This window comes from Poromitra crassiceps (assembly GCF_964638095.1).
Source record: "Poromitra crassiceps genome assembly, chromosome: 12".
NCBI lineage: Eukaryota > Metazoa > Chordata > Actinopteri > Beryciformes > Melamphaidae > Poromitra > Poromitra crassiceps.
The window spans coordinates 2,552,697-2,578,330 of NC_139632.1; the positions used below are offsets into that span (position 1 = coordinate 2,552,697).

General features: G+C 44.7%; 1 protein-coding gene across 2 annotated transcripts in view; it reads right to left on the reverse strand.

The window, feature by feature from the left end:
• Window positions 1–1,758: 1,758 nt before the first annotated feature.
• The window catches only part of fyco1a (FYVE and coiled-coil domain autophagy adaptor 1a), a 42,545-nt gene continuing 18,669 nt past the window's right edge, over window positions 1,759–25,634 (reverse strand). The window contains exons 8-20 of one of the 2 annotated variants that reach the window (XM_083647845.1): window positions 20,602–22,644; window positions 20,125–20,276; window positions 19,285–19,546; window positions 16,699–16,791; window positions 14,827–14,945; window positions 14,562–14,729; window positions 12,474–12,626; window positions 10,943–11,172; window positions 8,999–9,152; window positions 6,677–6,769; window positions 6,360–6,570; window positions 5,642–5,751; window positions 1,759–3,041 (exon numbers count right to left, since the gene is read on the reverse strand). In XM_083647845.1, the coding sequence (XP_083503971.1) occupies window positions 2,966–3,041; window positions 5,642–5,751; window positions 6,360–6,570; window positions 6,677–6,769; window positions 8,999–9,152; window positions 10,943–11,172; window positions 12,474–12,626; window positions 14,562–14,729; window positions 14,827–14,945; window positions 16,699–16,791; window positions 19,285–19,546; window positions 20,125–20,276; window positions 20,602–22,644 (3,864 nt within the window). In that variant the 3' untranslated portion in view covers window positions 1,759–2,965. The remainder of the gene's footprint in view (window positions 3,042–5,641; window positions 5,752–6,359; window positions 6,571–6,676; window positions 6,770–8,998; window positions 9,153–10,942; window positions 11,173–12,473; window positions 12,627–14,561; window positions 14,730–14,826; window positions 14,946–16,698; window positions 16,792–19,284; window positions 19,547–20,124; window positions 20,277–20,601; window positions 22,645–25,634) is intronic. The other variant, XM_083647846.1, reaches the window with a different exon arrangement.

Genomic DNA, 25,634 nt, shown 5'->3' on the forward strand with positions numbered 1-25,634 from the left:
GACCTGATTGTCTAGTCTGGGCCATAGACTGTATATAATATCTGGGCACACTTTACGTAAACCAAGGAAACAGGAAACAAGTGCGCAAAAAAAAGTGTGACCAAGATGATTTTTTCTTATTGCTTTGAGAGAGAAGAAGAAAAACAGCAAAAATTATTCAAACACATTTGAGAGTACAGTACAATAAAAGCTTGGGTATCTGAAATGTATGGCTAAAATTATAACAGAGATTAAAATGAAAAAAATACTACTAAATAATAATAATACAGAAAATAAGACAAGGCTTTGAGTGCCAACACAGCTCCCAGTGGAGACAATTATCAGACAATTTGATGGAGCCTACTCCTGAGAGTAGCACAAAGTATGTAAGCTTGGTTGTCTGTCCTCAGGCTGCTGCAGTCTCTGGCTAATTATCTGTGTTGCTTACAGTTTTGGATCATTTTGCCCACATCTGCATTCTTTAAGCTTTTCCTTTTCCCATGTGATTAGAAAATGTACACAGCACTTAAGAACCTGTAAAAGCTGTTGAAAGCAGATTGCGTAGTGTCGAAAATATATGGGGATCAAAGAAAGAGGTGCTCAGTCATAACAGCATATTCAGGCAAATAAGAGGTGATAACAAAATAATAAAACATTTCACAATTTTTTAAAAACATCCAAATTGATTGATCAAATGGAGAAGGGAAAAGAATAATAATACTCAAAGGTACATTACTTGATGTTTGTTTATACAGAAACTGCAACGCTTGTAGAAACCTTTTTATCCCAGTTTCTCTGTCTAACGTCTCTCTTATCTCCTTAACAATTCACATAGGCAACAGTAAAACATTAAAACACCCCAAAACATAATACCTTAGTGTTCAATAATACAGAAAAGATCCTTCTCAAATAAGACTTAAAAAATCAACAGAAGTAAACATAAAAATGGTGATGTTGATTGGAAGATTCCTTTCTCAGCACAATCCATGCTGTTCCTCATACTAGCTCCAGATAGTTAGCCACAAACCAATACAAGGTGACAAGGGTTTCATCTGACATGTTCATACTATGCAATAACGAAACTGAGATCTTTTCAAATCTGACAGCCAATACACTATGGAGAGATATATGTGTCTTTATTCTGTGACTGAAAGTTTACATCCTGTAACCAAAGAGTGTATCTGTGAGAAAATAAATCCACTTTGTAATCAAAAAATAGATCCGTAAGCAAAAACATAGATTTGAAAACAAAACTATCATCAATCCAATCAAAGAAAAATTAAAAAATTAAATTAAAAAAATGTTTTTAGATTTTTCATTAATGTGAATTAAAAAAAAGTTGCATGCAAACACAAACATTTTGTTCTCAACTCCAGACCATTTGTTTGCGAAACCATTACGTTTGCTTACAAAGCTCAACTTTTCTTTTGCGAAATGAAAAGTTTTGTTTGCAAAACCTGAGTTTTGCAAAACTTTTTCTGTTACAATAAGGGCGGGACCTACAGCAGAAAGAAGTAACGCACGTCCCTATTGGCCAGTGTCGATCGGAGTGATAGCTTGGCAACATCCAATCCAGTAAGAGACAAGGCGGAGGGCGGGAAGTATTTCCTGAAGGAATCTCCATGCCATTTCAGCCCCAGTTATAACCACAGATTGAAGAGAGAAGCCGTGAGTATGTTCACACCAATGTTTTTATGTTGTTTTTATGTTTGGTCAGGTTACATGCACTTGGTGTGAACATACTCACGGCTTCTCTCTTCAATCTGTGGTTATAACTGGCGCTGAAATTGCATGGAGATTCCTTCAGGAAATACTTCCATTCAAGTGCCCGCCCTCCGCCTTGTCTCGTACTGGATTGGATGTTGCCAAGCTATCACTCCGATCGACACTGGCCAATAGGGACGTGCGTTACTTCTTTCTGCTGTAGGTCCCGCCCTTATTGTAACAGAAAAAGTTTAGCAAAACTCAGGTTTTGCAAACAAAACTTTTCGTTTCGCAAAAGAAAAATTGAGCTTTGTAAGCAATGGTAATGGTTTCGCAAACAAATGTTTTGGAGTTGAGAACAAAATGTTTGTGTTTGCATGCAACTTTTTTTAATTCACATTAATGAAAAATCTAAAAATGTTTTTGCTTACAGATCTATTTTTTGATTACAAAGTGGATTTATTTTCTCACAGATACAGTCTTTGGTTACAGGATGTAAACTTTCAGTCACAGAATAAAGACACATATATCTCTCCATAATACACCAGATGTTGTTGTTGTTGACGAAGAAAGCAGAGAAGTCACCATCTTTGAAGTAGGCTGTACGTTTGACTATAGTCTGGAGGAGACATTCCTTGCTAAGGTTTTAAAATACCAACCTCTCAAAAATGAGATTGAACAACTCGGGTACAAGTGCAAACTACTTGTGTTTATATTTGGAAGCCTTGGCAACGTCCACAGACTAGTTGTAAGGGGTTTGCAGATGGCAGGAATTTCAAAGCCAAAAGCTAAAGCATTAGCAAAATTCTGCTCAATATCTGTGATAATAGGCAGCCGCCACATATGGAGGAGACGCTGCTTCCTGTATCCATAGACAGATCAGACATGGCAATGAGATTCTGAGCTTGTATGTGCATCTACCACTATTTGTGTTCAAGAATTTTTCTTGTAAAATGTGAACATAAATAAATATATTAAATGTGTGTGTGCTGTGGATGAAAAATCAGTGAGCCTTAGTCAGTTTGCACAAACAGGAGCGTGACCCCATTGACCTTGTATTGGTTTGTGGCTAACCATCTGGAGCTAGTATGAGAAACAGCATGGATTGTGCTGAAAAAAATCATCATTGGTAAGTAGCAAAATAGGTTCCAAAAATTAAAACTGTCCCTTTAAAGAGCAATAATTTATATTAAAAAATGACATTGAGCTCTTATCTCTGGAGTCTCCCTTTAGCCCTCTACTGTCAGCCTTAAGTCACTGCAGCCACACTTTCAGTCCAGCTTCATGGAAAGTCACTTCCATCGTAGATGATGGGCTTCTCAATTGTCAGGTGGTAGAGCACTTTCTTGGAGATGAACCTGTTTGAAGAGATGATGCTGATGAAAGGATGGCAATCTAGCTAGGTAGGTAAACACGGTATGGATTTGAAACCGAGAATGACCTGCTTCTCATGGTCAATACGCATAGGGATGGGTACCCAAACCCGCTATCAAATGGGCCCCCGGGGCTAAATTTGTAAATACCGGAGTATCAATAAGCCCTAACATTAATTAACGGTTATCTTATCGGTACTGAGAAAATAGATTTCGTATTTAATTGCTACGTAAACGTTATCTCGCACCTTTTATCTCACCGACTCCATAAGACATGCCTATGATATTATATGTTTTCACTATTTCTGAACGAGAAAATAGATCACCTCTCCTTGCTTTCTCTCCATCAGACGAGACACACACAACTGCGAGGAGCCTGTCTGTGAAGAGGAAAGGGGCGGTGCTGTGCTGGGCAGTGCAGGGCACAGCACACAGACACACACACACACACACACACACACACACACTGAAGGCAGGCAGGCAGGCAGGCGCAAATAACACAGGGAAGCTCAGATGAGTCGCAGTGAAAAGAAAGAGAAATGGCAGACAGAACGAAGCGATCAAAAGTTTCCCCAATATTTTATTTTCAATTTTTTAGAACAACATACGTACAGGACAAACGAACAGGCTCAGACACAGGAAAAGAAAAGAAGAGAAAGAAAGAAAGAAAGAAAGAAAGAAAGAAAGAAAGAAAGAAAGAAAGAAAGAAAGAAAGAAAGAAAGAAAGAAACATACATACATCATCAACATTCAACATTACAACGTCCTGCTACCAGCCCATAAGGTGTTTATATGCTTACAAAAGATATTGTGCATCATGGGATCCCACGCAAGGGGGCCACGAGAAATGACCCGGGCGAGTCACCCGTCGCCCCGAACACCAGTCTTTACTCCGTCAAAGCAGGCCAAAAATGTGTCCCAGATAGTCGAGAATCTTCTAAGTGAGTTGGCTCACAGGAACCTGAGTCTTTCCGTCTGTATAACAGAGATTATGTCCATTAGCCACGCCTGAAAAGAAGGTGAAGAGGAGGACTTCCATTCCTTCTGAATGAGGCTTTTGGCAACAGTTGTCCCCCCTGTGTCAGAGATTGTTGCACAGCTGTAGGAAAGTTCAGAGAGGACTCCGAGCAACCGAAGATAGCGAACTCTGCCTCCGGCTGCAGGGTTATCAAATATCTTTGCCCAGAATGATCAAAAGTGTGGTCATACTGAACTTCACTAGTAGAGTCGATGCTGACAATGCTTGTTGTCACAAGTGCAACAAATCGTTCACTAGTTAGGGTGGAAACACGAGGAATCTGTCTAAACACTTCAAATCAATCAAATACAAACGAAACAGAACAACACGACAAGCTACTCGCACTTCATCTGTCAATACTCTGGGCAGCCCGTCCACCACCTCAAGTATGTTTGGTCAGCTAGCAGCCAACACTCACACACGGAGTTAACAGAGTTATTAAGAGTAAACATTATCCAGCTGATTGGGTGTGTTAATCATAAAGCCAATGTCAGAGAGCATCATCTTAGCTGTTTGACTTTCAGAGAGGGGGGGTTAGAGATTTGGGACCGAGTGCAGCAGCTTTGCATTGTTATTGTCATTGTATTCAGGGGCATAGTGGAGGGTGGGTACCAGGGGCATAGTGGAGGGTGGGTACCAGGGGCATAGTGGAGGGTGGGTACCAGGGGCATAGTGGAGGGTGGGTACCAGGGGCATAGTGGAGGGTGGGTACCAGGGGCATAGTGGAGGGTGGGTACCAGGGGCATAGTGGAGGGTGGGTACCAGGGGCATAGTGGAGGGTGGGTACCAGGGGCATAGTGGAGGGTGGGTACCAGGGGCATAGTGGAGGGTGGGTACCAGGGGCATAGTGGAGGGTGGGTACCCACCTCTTTGAAATGAGGCAGAGTTTACTCACCTATTTTCAGATCAACTGTATCAATCAATGAGGGGAAACTACTCACCTTGAATAGTTTACCCACCTCTGTATTTACGACTAGACCACTGTTTACATCCTTTTTCTAACTGAATGTTGGTGTATTGTCAGTGGTAGAAGATTTTAATTCTTATATAATGCTGGATATTTCACACACCTAAAGATTTGCAACTTTTTATGCCTCCGGCGGGAGGCATTATGGATTCGGGTTGTCCGTCCATACGTACGTCCATCCGATGTTCGTTAACGCGATATCTGAGGAACGCCAATGACATAATTTCTCAGATTTGCCTCAAACCGTCGACTTGGACTCAAGGATGAACTGATTCGATTTTGGTGGTCAATGTTCAAGGTCACTGTGACCTCACGAACGCCATTCCCAAGTTCGTTAACGCAATATCTCTCTAACGCAAATTAAAACGCCCTGGCCTTTTTATCTTTTTAATTTTTTGGAGCGGTGAGTGGGAGCGGGTGAAATCTGTATGGAGCGGGGAGCGGTCTGGAGCGGAGCGGCCGTGAGCGATGGAGCGGGTGGAAAGGGCCGCTCCATGAGCGAGGAGCGGTAATTCTCACCGCTCCACTCCGCTCACATGCTCTGGTTGGGAGTTACCGTGAGAAGGAGAAGAAGAAGGAAAAGAGTATGTTGGGAGTTACCGTGAGAAGGAGTTGTCGAAGATGAGTGTGTAGAGGCCGGGGTGTCTGACTTTCAGCTGACCCTGGATCCTCTCTTTATGGGAGTGACAGCGGGTCAGAGGAATCAGGACCTGAGGACACAACACAATAGGCCCTTTTCACAGCAACCGCTTTGGTGGTAAAGCAGGAAGTAAAGCAGGTGTAACCAATAACGCCCTAACGTTACTTCCTCGCCACACTTTTCTCCAAACCCTCTCCTTTTTATTGCGGTCCCATCACACATCAAATTATAGCAGAAACTAGCTCCACCGTCTGGTCCTAACATTATGCAACTTGCTTTTCCCGAACACACATACGCAAGGCTGTGATGAGGGAACCTGCTAGTGAGACTTGAGACTGGCTGCCACAGCTGTCAATCATCCCTTTTTAAATAATCAAATAACTACTTAAAAACAAACTGATCAGAAACATTTGCACTTGAACATTCATTAGCATGATAAGAACTACCTAAAATGATAGAAACCACCTTTGGGAAAAAAATATCCGATGTCTACTTTGATTGTTTAGTTTGGCCCGTTTCCCATCCACTAACCTGGCGGAGGCGGGACTTATGATGTATACTGGGACCGACCGCCAGGGCGGCGCTCACAGATGCTTTGGCCTCACTGTGGAGAGCTCATATCCTGTCCATTTCTCTTTTACCGTCTATGACACAAACACACTGAGTGGGCGGGGCTACCTTTGACTGTTCCACTGGGAGGTCAGGGCTTTCCCGGTAAAGCACGCTGAAGGAGATGCTCTTGGGCTGGGAGGAGAACATCCAGCCGATGGTGGGCCCACAGTGGCCCACAGAGACACATATCAGGCTGCAGCAGCCAGATCTGACGAAGATTTCCCTCCAACCGTCACCAAACTGAGAAATATCCTCAATGCTGAGAGGGACAGCCACCCTGTAACGAGAGCAAATTCATCTAAGATGCTGTAAAATGGCAGATGTAAGACCAAGAGACTTGAAGTGTCTTATCAATCAGGTGAATGTAGCAGATAAACACTCACGTGACTTCTCCTGATTTGAGGAGGTTAATCTCGGAGTCCTGAACAGTGGGGACATGCTCTTCAGGGTCATCAGGGGTGGCATCTCCTGTGCCTCTGCAAATTCAGTCACAAGACACAACATCTCCTGTGTGTGAATTTGTGGTGTATGTATTTGTATTTCGGCTGAATACTGTAAATGCCAGGATGATAGCTGTGTTTTAGGAAAACTGTCTTTCACAAATCAAATAGTTCTGTATAGGGATGTTAATAATTAACCGTTAGTCGATTAATTGCCATTAAGACCTTCACCAATTAAAAATGTAATTAACTGATTAACCGACAATGCATTCTGTGCGTCATTTCTGTGGCGGAACTCACATAGGCTACTGTAGGCTATATGAACTTTGATACCAGCAGAGAACGTAACGTAACCTTCAACGTTACTTCACTCAAACTAGCCGTCACTGTATGATCTGGACTTACATGTTTAACTGATGATGGCCCATGGAAACAGAAATGGTGAGAAGATGCGGTCAAAACGTAGTGTTAAGTCCAACATGGGAGCGAACGGACACACACACACAGGCACACACACACACACAGGCACACACAGGCACACACACGCACGCACACACACACACACACACACACACACACACACACACACACACACGCACGCAAAAGCGAAACTCACATCTGACTGTTTAGAACAGGGGTGGCCAAACTTTTTTGGTTGTGGGCCGCATACAGAAAAATATAAGGAGTCGCGGGCCAAACAATATTAAGCGCGGCAGTTTTCGCGGCAATTTTTTTTGACCATTTTTTACATATTTTTTTAACATATTTTTTCTTCTAAATTCATGGCGGGCCACTTAAAAGCGGGCAGCGGGCCGCAGTTGGCCCGCGGGCCGTAGTTTGGCCACCCCTGGTTTAGAAGAAGCTGCACATGTGCGTGCAGACGGTGCAGCAGAGATAATAACAGAGGTTTTGCTTTATGGTGAAACAGATGAAAAAGATCCCTAACGAAATGAAGTCTGCGAATTCTCTGAGCGGTTCTAAGAACCTTCTGTAAGAAATCCCTGCTGAGGAAGCTAGAGTAGTGCTGCTGAGCCTTTTGTTCAATTGGATCCTGACGTTTTTTTTGCTTGTATCTCTCGTTTCTTTTTATTCTTGATTGATCTGTATTGTTTATTTGATGTTATGTGTTACTGTATGTCCTGTTTTAAGACCAGGGACCATGTTGGAAATAAGTGTTCCCACTTTGACATGTTTATCACTTGGATTTTGCTGTCTTTTATATCCATAATAAAATCAATCAATCAATTGCTTATATTGTTACATTTTGAGTGAGAGCAGAAGAAGACTGAAGGGTTTGATGTATAATATATGTATGTAGTGTTAAAGTTATGTGAATAGTTTTAACATGTGTGAATCATCATCATCATCAGCATCATCATCATCAGTATATAAATGGGTCAGTGATGTCATAAATCCCAGTGATGTCATAAATCACACTGTGACATCATCAGTGATGTCATAAATCTGACATCATCAGTGATGCTGGTCTCATTGGCCACACAGCAGCCGAGCTGCAGGATGGGCGAGGCCAAGCAGCGGGCGAGCCTAGGAATCGAGCGCGCGTAGCGTGCGAGATCCCTAGTTTAGCAAAAGGTGCAGCCTCTAAAGTCTGATAGAGTGAATTGTGACATCATCACGCACTGTAGGCTGGCTCCATAGGCTCCATTATGAAGGTTGAAAAACATAAAACATAAACTGCGACTTCTCAAAAAGTACAAAAGGTATGAAAAATCAGAATAGGATTAATAAAGTACTATTACTATATATATTACTATATATATATATTATATATACATGGTGACCCATATAAAGTCTGAATGGAGTTTGTAGTACAAAGTATGAGAGCGTAGTAGAGTTCAAAGAGTGCATGGTTTCAGTCCTCCCATACAAACAAATCTACAAATATACAAAGTAGTACAAAGTTGTGTGTTGCGTTCGGTCCCCATGATAATGGCCACAATAAAAACGTGACGTGATGTCACTGGGACTAACATCGCTATCTCTCTCTAAAGCTTATTAAATAGGAAATGGCATGGAACTTATATTTTCTCCAACAACCACTCTATTCCTTCAGAAGTTGTAGCTGTCATAGATTGTGTTGCATAGTTGATTTCTCTATTGTTGACAAAAATGTGTTATTGGAAGTCGCTTTGGATAAAAGCGTCTGCTAAATGATGTAATGTAACGTAATGTAACGTAATGTAATGGAGTACAGACTTCTACAATGGCCACAGTAACAACAAATAGCCTATGATTGATACTCACATATCCAGCGCGCCTGGGGGCCGTGTGTCTGCTTCTCCTTCCAGGGAGCCTCCTGTGGTCTGGGACATGGTATCGCTGTCGTACACGCCGTTCACTTCTTCCTCTGTGATGATGTCAAAAACCCCATCGTCAGATCGGCTGCTGGGGTCTGAAACTGAGACCGAAAGGACTGTATAGAAAGGACTTCAAGTGATCATCTCAAATATGTTCATGTAAATAAATATATGTTAAGTACCGTAAATTCCGGACTATAAGCCGCACCGGACTATAAGCCGCGGGTGTTTTAATGGGTTTTTTTTTTATTTATTTTTATTGTGTTTTAATGTTTAATTACCATATGTAAGGGTTCATGCACAGAGGGGATTGTCGGGAAAGAGATGGCTGTTTGAGGAAGCTCCCATTTATTAACATTTCAACAAAACAACATAACACAACACCACCTGTGTTGTTTTTTACAGTGCACACAGTGTCATACAGTGTGGTGAAAAGAGGGCAAGAGAGGAAATTAAAACAGAAGTGGATTTATAGTTAGAAAGAGTGCTAAAAAAGAGAGTTTTTTTTTTTTTTTTTTTTTTTTTTTTTGAAAAAATCCATAGATAAGCCGCACCGTTATATAAGCCGCAGGGGCCAAAAAAGCCAAAAAAACGGGAAAAAAGGTGCGGCTTATAGTCCGGAATTTACGGTAATAATAATACATTTTATTTTATATAGCGCTTTTCAATGACCCAAAGACGCTGACAATCAGAGTCCACAGGAGAGAAAATACATAGAAATGAGCAACAGGCAACAGATAGAAATAACATATCTAGTCAGGGACATCTGGAAAACAGAGGGGAGGGAAGGAGCGTGTGGGAGGGACAGGGGACAGAGAGGGAGGAGAGGGAAGGGAGGAAGAGGTGGTTCAGATGAGGGGAGGTTGTAAGCTTGGGACTCGGGATTTGAAAAGTGGAATCAAATGTCCATTACAGTAAACGTGAACTAGCTGCACTGCTGGTTTTCCAAGAGTGCAGTCGTCAATGTAGGTGTGAGTATGGGTGGCTGTGAATGTACAAATGTGAATGTGTGGCTGTGACAGTCTGAATGTGTCTTTCATCCCAGCATGTCTCTCACCTGTGACCCTGGGAGCGGCTTTATAACGCTACGTTCACATGGGCACCTACGCCTTGCCTTGCCTCAACCCACGCCTACGCCGGCAGACCTTGAGCTGGGCGTGAACCGATCACACGCTTTTGCGATCACACCCTTTGCACGCTGAACCTGGAGCCGAGTCACAAGCGCCTCTCCTCTCTCCCGACTGTATTTTTTCACGTGTGGTCCCGAATTATCATGGGTAGGTAAAATAAATCTGATATATTTAATGTTCTATTGATGCTGGATATGTATAACCAGGTCTGACTATAGTCAGACTTTTTAGAGAGGTAATCTTGCAAGAATATGTGCTGGCACAACAACATTGTCCATCTTGCTTCTTCGGTGGCTATTCTCTCTCCTGAAGATTTGTTTGCCGACAGGGAGAAAGCCCCATGTGATAGCCACCCGTCAATCTCTCTCTCTCTCTCTCTCTCTCTCTCTCTCTGCTCAACACTGTTGTAGTAACTCCATTTTATTTTGAAATTCAGTTGACTTTGCCATTTCCCATGGATATTGTCACGTTTTTCCTTCTTCCTACAGAAGAAGCCTGCCTGCAAGCGCCTAGTCGGCTTGAAAATAGAACTCACGCCTAAACGATAAAATCGGCAAGGCACAGGCAAGGCGTGGGTACACGCAGGGTTCATGCTCAGGCGCACGGTGTACACAGCCTCGTTGACTAAAACGGACGCCTATTTAAAAGCGTGGGTAAAGGCAAGGCGTAGGCAAGGCTTGGGTGCCCGGTGTGAACCTAGCCTAAGGGGCTGGCTCTCACCTGTGACCCTGGGAGTGGCTTTATAAGGGGCTGGCTCTCACCTGTGACCCTGGGAGTGGCTTTATAAGGGGCTGGTCCAGGAGGGGACATAGGCCCAGCTCCGGCTGGAGGAGGCTGGGAGTGTGAGGGGCTCAGCTCGGCCTCTGTGAACCTCTCCACCACGGCGCTGTGCTGGCTGTAACACTCCCTACAGCAGCGCTCCTTCTTCCCACTGTGCTTGGTCATCACATAGTTGTTACTGCAGTAGTAGCAGAAGATGTGACCACAAAGCCTGAAACAAGAAAATGTGCAGCTGTCAACTAGATTACAAGGGACAACTCACCCTAAAATCCTAAATACATATTTCTCCTCTCGCCTGTAGTGCTTTTTATCCATCTAGATCGGTGTTTCTCAACTGGTGGGTCACAACCCAAAAGTGGCTCACGGGGTTGTTTTGAGTGGCTTGCAGATGTGTGCATGAGAGAAAAAAGTCCGGCTGGCGTCCGCGGCCGACATGACTAAACGAGATGCTGCATCTCAAGAGGCTTATCTCTGACAAATAAATACATTTCTACAAATTCGACTGTCTTTCAAGAGGCTGTAGTGGGCTCATTTTTAAAGCCAGAGTGACGATCCTGTACCGTATGAAACTAGAAGACCTAAACGCATCCATTGTTACCAACATGTCATGCTGTTACCAACATGTCATGCTGTTACCAACATGTCATGCTCGCTTGTTTCGGTCGCGACTTAATGACTAAGGAAATATGTGGGTCGTGAGGCGACCAGTTGAGAAGCACTGATCTAGAGATAATGTTGTGTTAGTTTTGGAGATATCGGCCCTACAGCTCAAAGCGCAAAAAAAAATACATTTGAAGAAACTCAACACTAATGACTCTTTAGATAACCAGATAATCCACAGACTTTGTTGTGAGCAGTTCCATCTACGAACTATTTTCTTTTGACCAAACTACTCCTGCTAGCTGGTGCTCTAACTGCTGCTAGCTGCAGTTTCATGTAGGAACTAGCTAGCAGCTTGCAGGTGTAGTTCGGTCGAAAGAAAGCAGTTCCTACATGAAACTGCTCAGTCTGTGGATTATCTTGAGTAACCGGGTCATGATTTCTGGAAAGAGACATTTGCTGTTGAGTTCTTCAAATGTATTTTTTTGGCGCTAGATGGATTAGATGGATAAATAGCACTACATGTGCGAGTAAAATGTATTTGGGACAGCTTTAAAGCTTCAAATGTTGTGACATGATGATATCTCTGATGTGTTGCTGTCATATGATTCTGTGGTTCAAGTGGAAAAGAGTGTGCAGGTGCACATGTGACACAAGTGCCCACCTGCAGCCACCAGGTAAACTGACCTGCAGTGGTGTCTGTGCAGCCACCACCAGGTAAACTGACCTGCAGTGGTGTCTGCGCAGCCACCAGGTGAACTGACCTGCAGTGGTGTCTGCGCGGCCACCAGGTGAACTGACCTGCAGTGGTGTCTGCGCGGCCACCAGGTAAACTGACCTGCAGTGGTGTCTGCGCGGCCACCAGGTAAACTGACCTGCAGTGGTGTCTGCGCGGCCACCAGGTAAACTGACCTGCAGTGGTGTCTGCGCAGCCACCAGGTGAACTGGCCCTGGCAGCCCAGGCAGTGAGTGGCCTCCTTATCCACCAACCACCAGCGCTCCTCCGCCCGCAGCTTCTGTTCAAACTCCAGTGCGTCAGACTTCTGCCACAGAGCATCCTTGTCTCTGTCAGAGTGCACAAGAACAGACACACACTAGGACAGTGGTTCCCAAACTGGGATACGCGTACCCTAGGGGTACGTGGAGATACTACAGGGGGTACTGGAAGGGAAAAGGGGGAAATGGGGGGGGGGGGGGTTAATCATGGAGATAAAAGAAAGGTTAAATCAATCTGCACTAGGACATGGTTTTGGCCATGGGTGTCATTCGGCACAGTCTTGACAGGTATTGACATGAGACTGAAGCCTCGGCCGTCCTGCAGCTCGCACTCACCCCTCAGTCTCTGCCCTCTCCTCTCTCTCCCTTTCCTCCTCAGTCTCTCTCCCTCTCCTCTCTCTCCCTCTCTCGTTCTCCCTCTCCTCTCTCTCCCTCAGTCTCTGCCCCCTCCTCTCTCTCCCTCAGTCAGTCTCTGCCCCCTCCTCTCTCTCCCTTTCCTCCTCAGTCTCTCTCCCTCTCCTCTCTCTCCCTTTCTCCCTCTCTCGTTCTCCCTCTCCTCTCTCTCCCTCTCCTCTCTTTCTCCCTCTCCTCTCTCCCTCAGTCTCTCTCCCTCTCTTTCTCCCTCTCCTCTCTCTCCCTCAGTCTCTCTCTCCCTCTCTCTTTCTCCCTCTCCTCTCTCTCCCTCTCTCTTTCTCCCTCTCCCTCAGTATCTCTCTCCCTCTCTCTTTCTCCCTCTCCTCTTTCTCCCTCAGTCTCTCTCGTGAGCCTCAGACTGATGATATCACTGATGACACGACCATCAACCACGATTGTCTAACAAAAGCAGGAAGCAGAGAAATGCAACCATCTCCAAGGTCTGTACAGCTCCATGGGACGGCTCAAACGCTGGTCCAAGCTTTTATCGACACGGGCTCTGACTCCATTACAGCCGCCTGTCACCCAGACGTGAAGGATTTTCTTTTCACCACGCTGCAGCTAGGCACTGACAACACGTCCACAACTCACTTGTCCTCGGGAATTAGTGATCCAGTTCCTAAACTCTTGACACCGTGTAAATTTCAGCCGGTAGATTGCTCCTGACCTCCATACACAGAGAACCAGTCGCCCCCCCCCCCCCCCCCCCCCCCTCTTGCAAAACGAACGAAAAAGTTGTGCCCATGGGGGTGTTTGACCGGAAGGGGAAACCAAATCATATGGGGATCATAGTTGAGTGTAACACCGGCCACTATCCACCATCAAAGGCATTTATTCGGTTCAGGACCCGTGAAGATGACTTCATTTACAAAAATGCCTTTTTCTCAACTTTCTGTGGAGAGACGGACGTTTCAGTGAACACTACCTACATTCAAGTGTCAATAACTAAAGAACGGATGAAGGTAGAATCAAACTTTTCCCCCCTATGAAAGTAGAGGCTCTCCTCTTTCTTTTGGGATATTCATTGTTTACGTAGTCCTAGAAGAAAATATTCTGTGGGTCTTGGAAATGAGTGAAAATGATCAGAACCCCTGGTGGTGGCTGGCGACTTCTCCTTTGAACCTGTGGCGGGGAATGAGTTAAAAGACACCCACCATTCAAATTATAGACCGTTCATTTCTTTGTAAGTGGGCAAACTTACAGAATTGGCAAGGATCAAATAATAATTTCATGCGAGTGAAATAATCTGTAAACAACTGCTGGAAACTTGTGTCATGCACAAATTCGACCACACTGAGGAAGGCCGTAGGGCCGAAACATGTATGTGCTGCTGTATTCCTGACTGAGGTAAATTAAATATTGAAAAGGACTTTTTATGCACAAATTCGATGTCATAACCCACTTGCCAAACTATAGTTTGTTAACATGAAATCTGTGGATTGGCTAAAAGAATGAGTTTGAATGACTTCAATCTAAATGTATGTTCTACGACTTCAACTGCCCATATTTCCCCCGTGCTGAGGTTGTGACGAGATGAGGTTGTGATGAGGTTGTGCTGAGGTTGTGATGAGAGACAGGTCCAGGTTGTACTTTATGAGTTCGATGAGGCGCTCTTCAAGGTTGCTTTTGGTTCTGCTGAGGTCGTCGATCTCTGCCGACATTGTCAGGTGATGGCTGTGTTTGTCAGCCTCTGCTTTGTTGAGCTTCTGCTTCACTTCCTCGTGGACCTTCTGCAAAGCTGAGAGCGCCCCCTCACTGCTGGAGGAAGGAGGTGCAAGGAAAATGAAAATCAAACAGCCTGCGTCTTTAAGAACAGGATGAAATGCACAGAGGTGGGCAGTTGGCGTGACCGCACCTGCTGACCGAGTCTCTCAGTTGCTGAATCTCCTCGTCACTCTGGCGAATGGTCGTTTCTGACTTTGTGATGTGAAGGTCTTTCTCAGCAATCAGCTGTGAGTGCTGCTCATTCACAACCTTCATCAAACATGAGCAGAACATAGACAAGAATCTGATTTGAGAATACATCATCATTTCAATCATTTAGCATCAGTCGTTCTCAGTTTGTGTGTCGCAGCCTGTGTTAAATTAATTAATATAAATACTTCAGTGAATGGACTTCTACAGTGCACCAGTGGTTTTGGAATTGAACTGCCAATTCATTTGTCGACCTTTAGCAAATAACAGGGAAGTGTTCTAGTAATAAAAAAGGTTCAAATGATATCATATGAAAAATAATGAGTGATAATCATCATGCTATCACTTCCCCACTATCCCACTACAGTCTTGCTTCCTTTTCCACATCCTCAAGTCAATTATTTTGTTCTCCAAATGTACTAATGAAAGACTGGGGTTTTGAGACTGTCACAAGGTATGCATAGGATCTTGCACTATTGACTCAATGTCTATCTATACTATAGTCCTTCTTTAATCATAGAGTATTTTCTTTAGACCTGAAAAAGTGAAGAATCCATCAGATAGAGATTCCCCCCAAAGGCAGTATATCTTCTTTACTACCATTTCTCTGCCAAGGTGTTCATTCTCTAGAGATGTGAGAAGAGGTTCCACCACTATGTAAGCATGGATGATGTGAAGCTGGTAGGACACTCTAGAGATGTGAGAAGAGGTTCCACCACTATGTAAGCATGGATGATGTGAAGCTGGTAGAAGAGGTTCCACCACTATGTAAGCATGGATGATGTGAAGCTGGTAGTTCTCTAGAGATGTGAGAAGAGGTTCCACCACTATGTAAGCATGGATGATGTGAAGCTGGTAGTTCTCTAGAGATGTGAGAAGAGGTTCCACCACTATGTAAGCATGGATGATGTGAAGCTGGTAGTTCTCTAGAGATGTGAGAAGAGGTTCCACCACTATGTAAGCATGGATGATGTGAAGCTGGTAGTTCTCTAGAGATGTGAGAAGAGGTTCCACCACTATGTAAGCATGGATGATGTGAAGCTGGTAGTTCTCTAGAGATGTGAGAAGAGGTTCCACCACTATGTAAGCATGGATGATGTGAAGCTGGTAGTTCTCTAGAGATGTGAGAAGAGGTTCCACCACTATGTAAGCATGGATGATGTGAAGCTGGTAGTTCTCTAGAGATGTGAGAAGAGGTTCCACCACTATGTAAGCATGGATGATGTGAAGCTGGTAGTTCTCTAGAGATGTGAGAAGAGGTTCCACCACTATGTAAGCATGGATGATGTGAAGCTGGTAGTTCTCTAGAGATGTGAGAAGAGTTTCCACCACTATGTAAGCATGGATGATGTGAAGCTGGTAGTTCTCTAGAGATGTGAGAAGAGGTTCCACCACTATGTAAGCATGGATGATGTGAAGCTGGTAGTTCTCTAGAGATGTGAGAAGAGGTTCCACCACTATGTAAGCATGGATGATGTGAAGCTGGTAGTTCTCTAGAGATGTGAGAAGAGGTTCCACCACTATGTAAGCATGGATGATGTGAAGCTGGTAGTTCTCTAGAGATGTGAGAAGAGGTTCCACCACTATGTAAGCATGGATGATGTGAAGCTGGTAGTTCTCTAGAGATGTGAGAAGAGGTTCCACCACTATGTAAGCATGGATGATGTGAAGCTGGTAGTTCTCTAGAGATGTGAGAAGAGGTTCCACCACTATGTAAGCATGGATGATGTGAAGCTGGTAGTTCTCTAGAGATGTGAGAAGAGGTTCCACCACTATGTAAGCATGGATGATGTGAAGCTGGTAGGACACAGACCTCTAGTTCAGACGCTTTGCCCTCCAGACGAGACACATTCTCTACCTCTCTCTGCAGCTGGGCCTTCAACTTAACCAGCTGTACGTTCACACTCTGACAGGGCAGAGAAACAGAAGAAAGAACAAGTGAACTGAGTTGGACATAATGACACGGTTGACATAATGACATAATGACAGTTGGACATAATGACATAATGACACGGTTCCTTCGTCGAAAAGTCAATGGAATTTTTGTATGAGAATTTAGGTGAAATGCTTGAAATAAGGTCGGTGGTTAAAGACCACATGAACCAAAGTGGCGTGAGGGTCGGTGACTTATCAGACTGAAAACAGATATTGCCTGAGATGAAAGAGGGTTGAGAGGCGGGCCATAGCGTGTCGATGATTTGATTCGACAGTTCTGGGCACTGGAGTTGGCGTTGGCCAATCCTGGCGTGTTCCGCCCCAAAATCGAGCGTGTTCTGGCGCTACCCCGAGTGGGCTCTGGAAGAACCAGGCAGCTGGCTGCTTCCGTGTGGAGCGGTGTGGACATGTCGAGGCAAGAGTGCTGCCTGCCGGCTTGGAGCGTCGACCAGCCACGGTAAAGAGCCGCGGTAAATACAATATTCCTGGAATGCGAGTTTAACAAACCAGTTATATGTCCTATGCATTCTACATCAAATGAAGACATTACCGTTTGCTTTATTTTGTATGCTACATACTTATTGGCCAAGGTATTAGTTTATGGGCTAGAAAGTCTGCCAGGTTACAGAATTTTCTCCTCGAAATGAAGATTGATTGACAGCTGCCATGTCGTGATATGATTGGTTGAAATGGGGTAGAAATTTGATAGTTCTTCGTTACGTCACCATACTGTAGATTACAGTTATGAATGAAATCCTGAAAAATGAACTTTTGATGTGAAAAAGTGTGAAAACTAAAGAAATTAGATTTTTGTGATTTTCCTTGCACACATTATTAAATAGGTGCACTGAATACCCAGGTATTTTAACACGTTCACTGCCATTGACGTATTAATACGTCAAAAATAATCCAACGGTTGACTGCCAATGACGTATTAATACGTCAAAAAAATGATTTTTTTTTTTTTGACCGTGGGATGTGCATCTAACCCTTTTACATCTCTTATATAATTATTGGAGCCACCGAACGTTTACAACCCATTCCACCGAGCCACTAAGTGGCGACAGTGCCCTCCTGACTAGAGGAAGGCAAGCAAAAAGCAGCCATTCTCATGAAAATGGATGGGGGAAAACGCTTTCGTTTTCGCGCTGATTGCTGGCGATGCGGGATTGCAAATTTGCATAATAGATTACAGGTGGAACACACTTTGAAACACGCAGCATAAATATGACCAGAATCGCAAAAGCTTCTCTCAACCAAAACTCCAAGAAGCGAGCGAGTCCATCCAGACTTCCTCAAACAGCGGCCGCACAGACAGGCACAGGACAGCAGCAAAGCAGTGAGACTGGTGACAAGCTTGTGACGGCCGCTGCAGCCAAGAAGAACGCCCACGGAGGGAGGAGTTGGAAGCAACTCTCCCTCTCGCTCTCTCCCGCTCTCTCTCTCTCTCTCTCTCTCTCTCTCTCGCTCTCTCTCTCTCCCTCCCTCCCTCCCTCTCTCTCTCTCTCTCTCTCTCTCTCTCTCCCTCTCCCCCTCTCACTAGGATTAAACCTAGTGCGTCTCTGGGAGAGAGAGAGAGAGGGAGGGAGAGCGAGAGGGAGGGAGAGAGAGAGAGAGAGAGAGAGAGAGAGAGAGGGAGGGAGAGCGAGAGGGAGGGAGAGAGAGAGAGAGAGAGAGCGAGAGGGGGAGGGAGAGAGAGAGAGAGAGAGCCAAAAATGAATGGTTAAAGTGACTGTTCTATCGAATTTCACAAAAAGCCGTTTATCTCTGAATAATTTTTCTGACGCTGAAACCATGCTGTATTCAACTGCTAATGCTTACATAACTACTAACTCTACAAACTAACTCTTTTAGACAGAGAAAGCACACATTCTATTAGTTCTTTTGAGATATTGTGTGTTCACAAAATCTTAGCAGAAAAGAATCCTCGGGTCTTGAAAGATGAGCCAGAATCCTCAAAAAACCCCTCTGGCAGAAGCTAACTACAGTAAAAAAAAAAACGTCTGGCAGTGAATGTGTTAACTAAAATTAAAATTAAAAAATATTTTTGGGGTTCAGCTCGTCTTTAACAAAAGTTTATGAAAGTGAAAAGCGAAGTTTGTGTTCAGCAAGATAATCAACATAAACAAAGGTAAACAAATGAGGATACATTTTAGGATTTTTGAAGCATAAATGCGCTTTTTCTAAAAGGCGATTTTCAGAAAATGCTTCAAAAGTCATAAAAGTGGTCCTCATTTGTTAAGATTATCCTGCTGAACACAACGTTTGCTATTTCATAAACCACAGACATTACTTCAGGCATTTAACCGAAATCCACGTACAATCCCCATTGACTTTTAGACTTGGGAACCAGAACGAGCATGACGAGCTGAGTTGGCGTACAAAAAGACGTCATCCCCGTGGTACTCTATGAAGAAAAAGGATGATCTTGAGCTCAATGCAAGAACAGACTGGCTCAACTCACCTTGATCTGGATCTGATGATTCATGCTCTCTGAGCTCATTTGGAACTTGATACCCTCCATCTCCTCTCGGCTGGAGTCCTTGAGGTTCATCACTTGGCTCTTGGATTTCTCCAGTTTCTCCTGGAGCTCCAGTAAAGTCTCTGGAAGCGTCTCCATCTGCGTCAGCTCCTCTCTCAGGCTGGCGTTCTCCAGGCGCAGTGCTGCCATGCAGGCTTCCAGTCGATCCACCTCTCTGGTGACGTGCCTCTGCAGCTCTTCAATCCTGACGGTAGAGATGAAACGGTATGGAAATGTCACATCACTACCAAAATGATCAGTATTATTGTTGTTAGAATGTTCTGAAAATGTTCAAAACGTACTGATAAAACTCACTGAAATCATTTAACCAAGTTTTACATAGAAAACTCAGGACTAGGGATGTCGACGGTTAATCGTTAACCGTTTGAGAACATCTTTGATCAGTTAAGTATGTCGGTTAAATGGTCAATTTGCATATTAATTTGCATACAACTTGTTGCCAAACTGGTGATGTTTTTCCTCCTTCGTGGGAAACAATGTTAACTTAAGTATATTAAAACATGACACAAGGGTTAACCGACTAGTCGTCGGCATGCCTAGTTTTAATATCGGCAATATGACAAAATGGCCTAAATTCTCAAAATGTTGGTGTATCCCTTTAACAATGGGAATAAACTAGCCTGTTGCTAACTTTGGTTGATGATGGACAGTATTTACTTACCGTGTTTTTCAAAGTGCTGTAATCACGATTTTAATCAATCTTTTAACGGTAATGAATGACATCACGGTTCATCATTAAGCCGGTTATTGTTTCATCCCTACCTGGCAGCATCCCCAGTCCAGCGCTCTCTGGCCTCCTTGTTTTCTGCAGTTAGCTTGCAGATGGTCATGCCCAACTCGGCCATCTCTGTGTTGGCCCGGTGCAGACTTTCATGTCTTTCACTGTTTTCCAGGCCCAGCTTCTCATTTTCGGCCTTCAAGTCAAGTCAAGTCAAGTTTATTTGTATAGCCCTAATTCACAAGCATGTCTCGGAGGACTTTACAGAGAATATGTCTAGCTAAGTGTAGATAAGCACGATCTAAACAGGATTGAACAATCTTATATTAGAGAGAGGGAGAGAGAAGGGGGAGAGAGAGGGGCAGATGATGGAGGGAGGGAGAGAGGGGAGGTGGAGAGAATGGGGAGAAGGGAGCGTGAGAAGGGAGAGAACGGGGGGAGGAAGGGGGGAGAGAGAACAGAACAAACAGGGTATACTGAGGCTAGGCGATACAGTTGAAATCAATAAGATAAAGATTCACCTTCAGGTTGGCCCGCTCCTCTCGGGTGGCAGCCTCGGAGGTTGCCAACTCGGCACAGGCGGTTGCTGCTCTGTCACGCTCTTCAATCAGTGCCTCTTCTTTCTTCTTGCTCTCCATGAGCTCCGTGATGTGCCTCTGATTGAGCAGCTCTATTTGGGTTTGAAGCTGTTCAGTCAAAGTCCTGAGCTCATCTCTCTGGGCCACGGTCACCTCCAGCTGTGCGTGGGATTTGAACATTTCCTCCCCAGACCTCTGCAGCTGCACCCTGAGGTCAAGGACCTCTGCCTGGAGCCTGGACACTTCTTTCATGTTCACCTCCAGCTGACCCTCAACCATAGCCAGTTGGGCAGTCACTTCTCTGTTCTCCTTGGCTTGGAGGGCGCTTCTTTCCAACTGAGATTTCTCCACTGCCTGCTTCTCAGAGGTAACCTTTTCAATCAATTCTGCCTGTCTCGCACAGGTTGCCTCTCCCTGGACTTTGGCCATGTGAAGCTCCTTCTCACTGGCCTCCAGAGCTTTCACCCTGGCCTGGAGCTCAACAAAGCTTTTCTGCTTACTCTCTAGCTGGGCCTCTTTGGCTCGGAGCTGCTCTTGAAGGATGGCTTCATTCTTGCGTGAGGCTCCCAAGCTCCTCTCCAACTGTCCAATCTGACCATGAATAGACTTCAGCTCTGCCTGCATGCAGCTTAGAGCTGCTTTCACAGTGGCCTGCTCTTCTGTCTGCTCTTGGCACTCTGATGTTGGCTCTGAGAGCTTTGTGGCCATGGAGTCTCGCTGCAGACTCTCATCCAGGGTGCGATTCACTTCACGCAACCTCTTCTCCTTGTCATCCGCCGTCATCTTGCCGTCATCCAGCTGGCCTCTGAGTTGTTTCTCAGAAGCCCTCAGAGCTTCCAGTTCAGCCTCAAGCACCGTTCTGTTGTCTGCCATCTCCTTCTTCAACTCCTCGTTCCTCTTCACTGTGGTCAGCAGTTTCCCATTTAGCTCCATTAGGTTGGTGCATTGTGTCTTGTAGTCTTCCATCTTCTTGGTCTGTTCCTTGATGCTGGCCTCCATCTCAGAGAGACTAGTGGTCAGGTTTTGGTTCTTGGTTTCTAGCTGCTGTATTGTCTGGCAGGTGGAAGTGAGCTCTGTCTCTTTAATCCTGAGCATCTCTCTCAGGGTCGTGACCTCCACCTCTAAAGACTCCTTTAAGCCACTGATGTTCCTCTGAATCTCATCTTTATCATCTTGTGCTCTCCTCTTCACCTCTTCCACATGTTTCTCCTTTTCCTCTAGGAATCTGTGAAGCTGCTTTTGCAGGTTGCTGGCCTCCTCTCTCAGTGTCAGCGCCCCCTGCAGCTTGTCAAGGGCATTGCATTGTTCCTCCACTCTTGCCTCCAACTTGTCTTTCTCCTCAGAAGTAGATGTTACTAATGCTCCAAGTTTCCTCTCTCCCTCTTTTGCTGCTGCCTCCTTGAATCTCAGCTCCTCCTCTAGCCTTTCTGCCTGCCTCTTCTTCTCCTCCAACTCAGAAACAGCCTCCATCTTCCCTTTCTCTGCCTCTTTCAATCTGTCCAGCAGCTCGTGTATGTTCTGCGCTGAATCAAAGTAACTAGCCGCCTGTTGGCCCTTCTCATTCAGCACACCATCCAATTTGGCCAGGAGCTCGATGTTCTTCCCCTCGGCAGCTGCCAGTTTATCCTGGAGCAGGCATTGCTCAGCATCCCTGGCTCTCTCTCCAGCCTTGAGTGCTTCCAGCTCTCTGGACAGGACCTCCTCTCTCCCCTCCAGGGCCTGTAGTGCTCTCTGCAAGGCCTGTTGCTGTTCCTGGGCAGCCAGTGACACATCCAGCTGCCTCTGGAGCTCCACCACCACACCCCTAAGCTCGGCGGCCTCCTCCCCCAGCTCGCGCACCCGATCTAAGAGCTCTCGTTGCTTGAGCTCTGACTGGTCCAGCTCCAGGCGAAGGTCTTCCACTGCACTGACATCAGCGAGAGACTCGTTCAGATCGCTCAGCAGACCCTGGCCAAAGTCAGGGCTACAGGCGAACTCAGGTGCTTGCTAGAGGGTTGGAAGAGAAGGAGCAGGGTGGAAACATAGGAGGAGGGAGGGAATAGATAGTACAAAAGAATTATATAATAATAATGACATATAATAATATATTATAGTAATAATTATAGTATCGGTAAGTATCGATATAGTATCAATACGGTATCGATGCCATATCGGTACTGTATCGATATAGTATCGATACTGTATCGATATTTCCCATACCGATTTTTTTGCACAGCAGTGTGTTCAGTGACACAATAAGAATACTTTTTATTTCAGTGCATTCAGTAACACACTCAACACTCAGTAGTTTTGCCTAAATTTGTCCACTAAATTATCAATATAAAGTGATGTACATATTATTACACTACCTGGGTGGTACACAGTGTGTTGTATTTTTAGCACTATTTTTTAATTTTGAGTAAATTGTGTAGAGTATTGCAATATATCGCAATATGTATTGTATCGCAATTAGGGCTGGGCGATATGGCCAAAATCTCGTATCCCGATATAGGTCATTTCATATCCCGATACCGATATATGGCGCCTCGGACCGGTTCACGCTTCTCACGTCGTCCCTTAAAAAGTGATAATGGACACCTCGTCGTGCATTAACCCTTACTTAATGGACACTCTGCAGCCAATCAGAATCGAGTATTCACCCAGACCATGGTATAAATCACGATATAGCATATTTTCTGTAAATTCAATTTATAGTTTATATAAAATGACCACATGGCCATTTATTTATGTAGCAGTTAAACCAGTTAAAATGTTTTCAAAGCTCACAAAGGATACATGCATTCAGAATACAGATAAGCATGGCTATTCTTTACAACACAAATAATAATAATTAGTTGCAGGGCAGTAGAATGAAACACAAACTGAACCACACCACCAGTTATTTAACCTATAGTTCAGTCCAGTTCTCTCAGTTCGTTTATAAAGGAACAAAAATGCTCCACTTCAGAATTTCCATGTTACCAGTTCAGTTCACTCAACAAAACTACTCCACGGTTTCACGGTTATCCAACCAACACAACTCACCCAGGGAAAGCTAAAAGCTAAAGCTAACGATAGGTGTTTTGTTGTCGGCCCTCAAGGGATTTCCTTGGGATGATGAGAGGATGGGAGGAGATGTTTTGCCAGGTTTAATGTTAGGAGGACACACGCAAATATGGATCAAACGCGGACTTAACACAGCGCAAATGCCTGGGTAGGCTAGGCGGACGGAGTGGAGGTAACATCTCCCTGCTCTTTAGCCTACTCACCGGCTGATTTGTGCCACTTATAAAGGGACGCAAGGGGCTTGTTGACACAGAGTCTGGTGCGTGTGTGGACTGTGGACGTGAGTAAAAAAGAAAACAGAATGAAGAAAGCACTGCATGACGGACAATATTGCCGTAAAGAGTGTGATTGCAACACAACGATATAAACGATAGAGCATCATATGAGACGAAATACATTTTCTATCGTCCAGACGAAATATATCGTCATATCGCCCAGCCCTAATCGCAATGTATCGTGATACAATCGTATCGCGACCCATGTATCGTGATACGTATCGTATCGTGAGGTCCTTGCCAATACCCAGCCCTAATGTTTTTATGTCTTGAGGACTACGGATGCAAATTAGCTTTTAGTTAAATCCGAAATATTTACTGTTATCATAGATGACTCTGTATAGGTAACTGTTCATTAATGTGTACTGTCCTGACCAAATAAACAAAGTAAAGTAAAGGACCCCCTCGAAAACGAGATGATTCATCTCAAGGGGTTTTTCCTAAATGAATCAACTTGAATATATACTGTATGTTATCACACTAAACCAGTCTGATAACGCTGGCGGGCTTTGGTTTAGCCACCTTTTCCTAACAGCCTTCTTAAGCGCAAATTATGCTCGAGCGAAATTGACGGCGCTGACTGCGCCGAGGGGGTCGCCGCAGCTGGGCGTCCTATCGGCGGAGCTCGGCATATGGGGCGTGCAGCTCCTCGAAAATGTGACTCCGCCATTTCCTCATTTAACAGTGCTTGTCCCTCATCTAGCAAAGCCTTCTGCAGGCTCACCGGAATGAGTTTTGAAATGGAGGGACAATAAAATGTTCCCCCACCGACATGATTGCAAGTTCTTGGTAAACGACACGATAACGTTTTGGACGTGTTTTGGACGAGTTACGTTGGAGTATGCACAGTCTCGTTGTCGCCGCTCGGCGGCGGCAAGGCTCCAAGTCGAGGCTGCGCAGAACCATGCCGGGCGCTTTACCGGCAACCAGCATTATTTGAAACATGTACTTCTCAGAAAGGCCATGGAGCTGCTGCTCAGGCATCCTACCCAGATACAGAGCTTGATAACAAAGGTCCATTTCAGTCTTTAGTACCTTCTCCATGCTGGTGTGCATGCTCCATGCTGGTCTCCATGCTATCTCTGACTTTTTCCCAAAATAGACTCATCCCCAAAATAGACTCATCCCAGGACATTTCCAAAATATATGACGGTGATCTGCTCTTTCTGTGCCACAACCCCTCCAGCAACACGTCTGCCTTCCCCCCTAGCCTAGCCTGAACCGGTGTTAAAAAGTATCTGACCATATTCTTCCACTGGAATTGTCTCCATGACAATGAATTAGTGGACTTCCACTGCCTTTCACTTCTCTTTTCCCACTCCTCCAGCAAGAGAGTCAAATCCCCCTCTCTTTCCCATTTGTCTTTGATGGAAGATGTATCCACCCCACCCCACTAACCCTAACCCTAACCCTAACCCCACCCCACCCCACTAACCCTAACCCTAACCCCACTTAGCATCTGAAGACCCTGTATAGCTTAGACATCATTTGAAGGCCTTGGTCAGCAGGTCAGCCGCCCTGTAAGCTCAGATAAAAATTATTAATACTCCATCACCGACCCCTGACCTCTTCAGCTCCTCTCTGCTAAATAGTTTGTCTACGTGGCTTCTCAGTTGCAAGAATCTAAGTAAGTCCTGGTTTCCTGTTTGCTGTTTC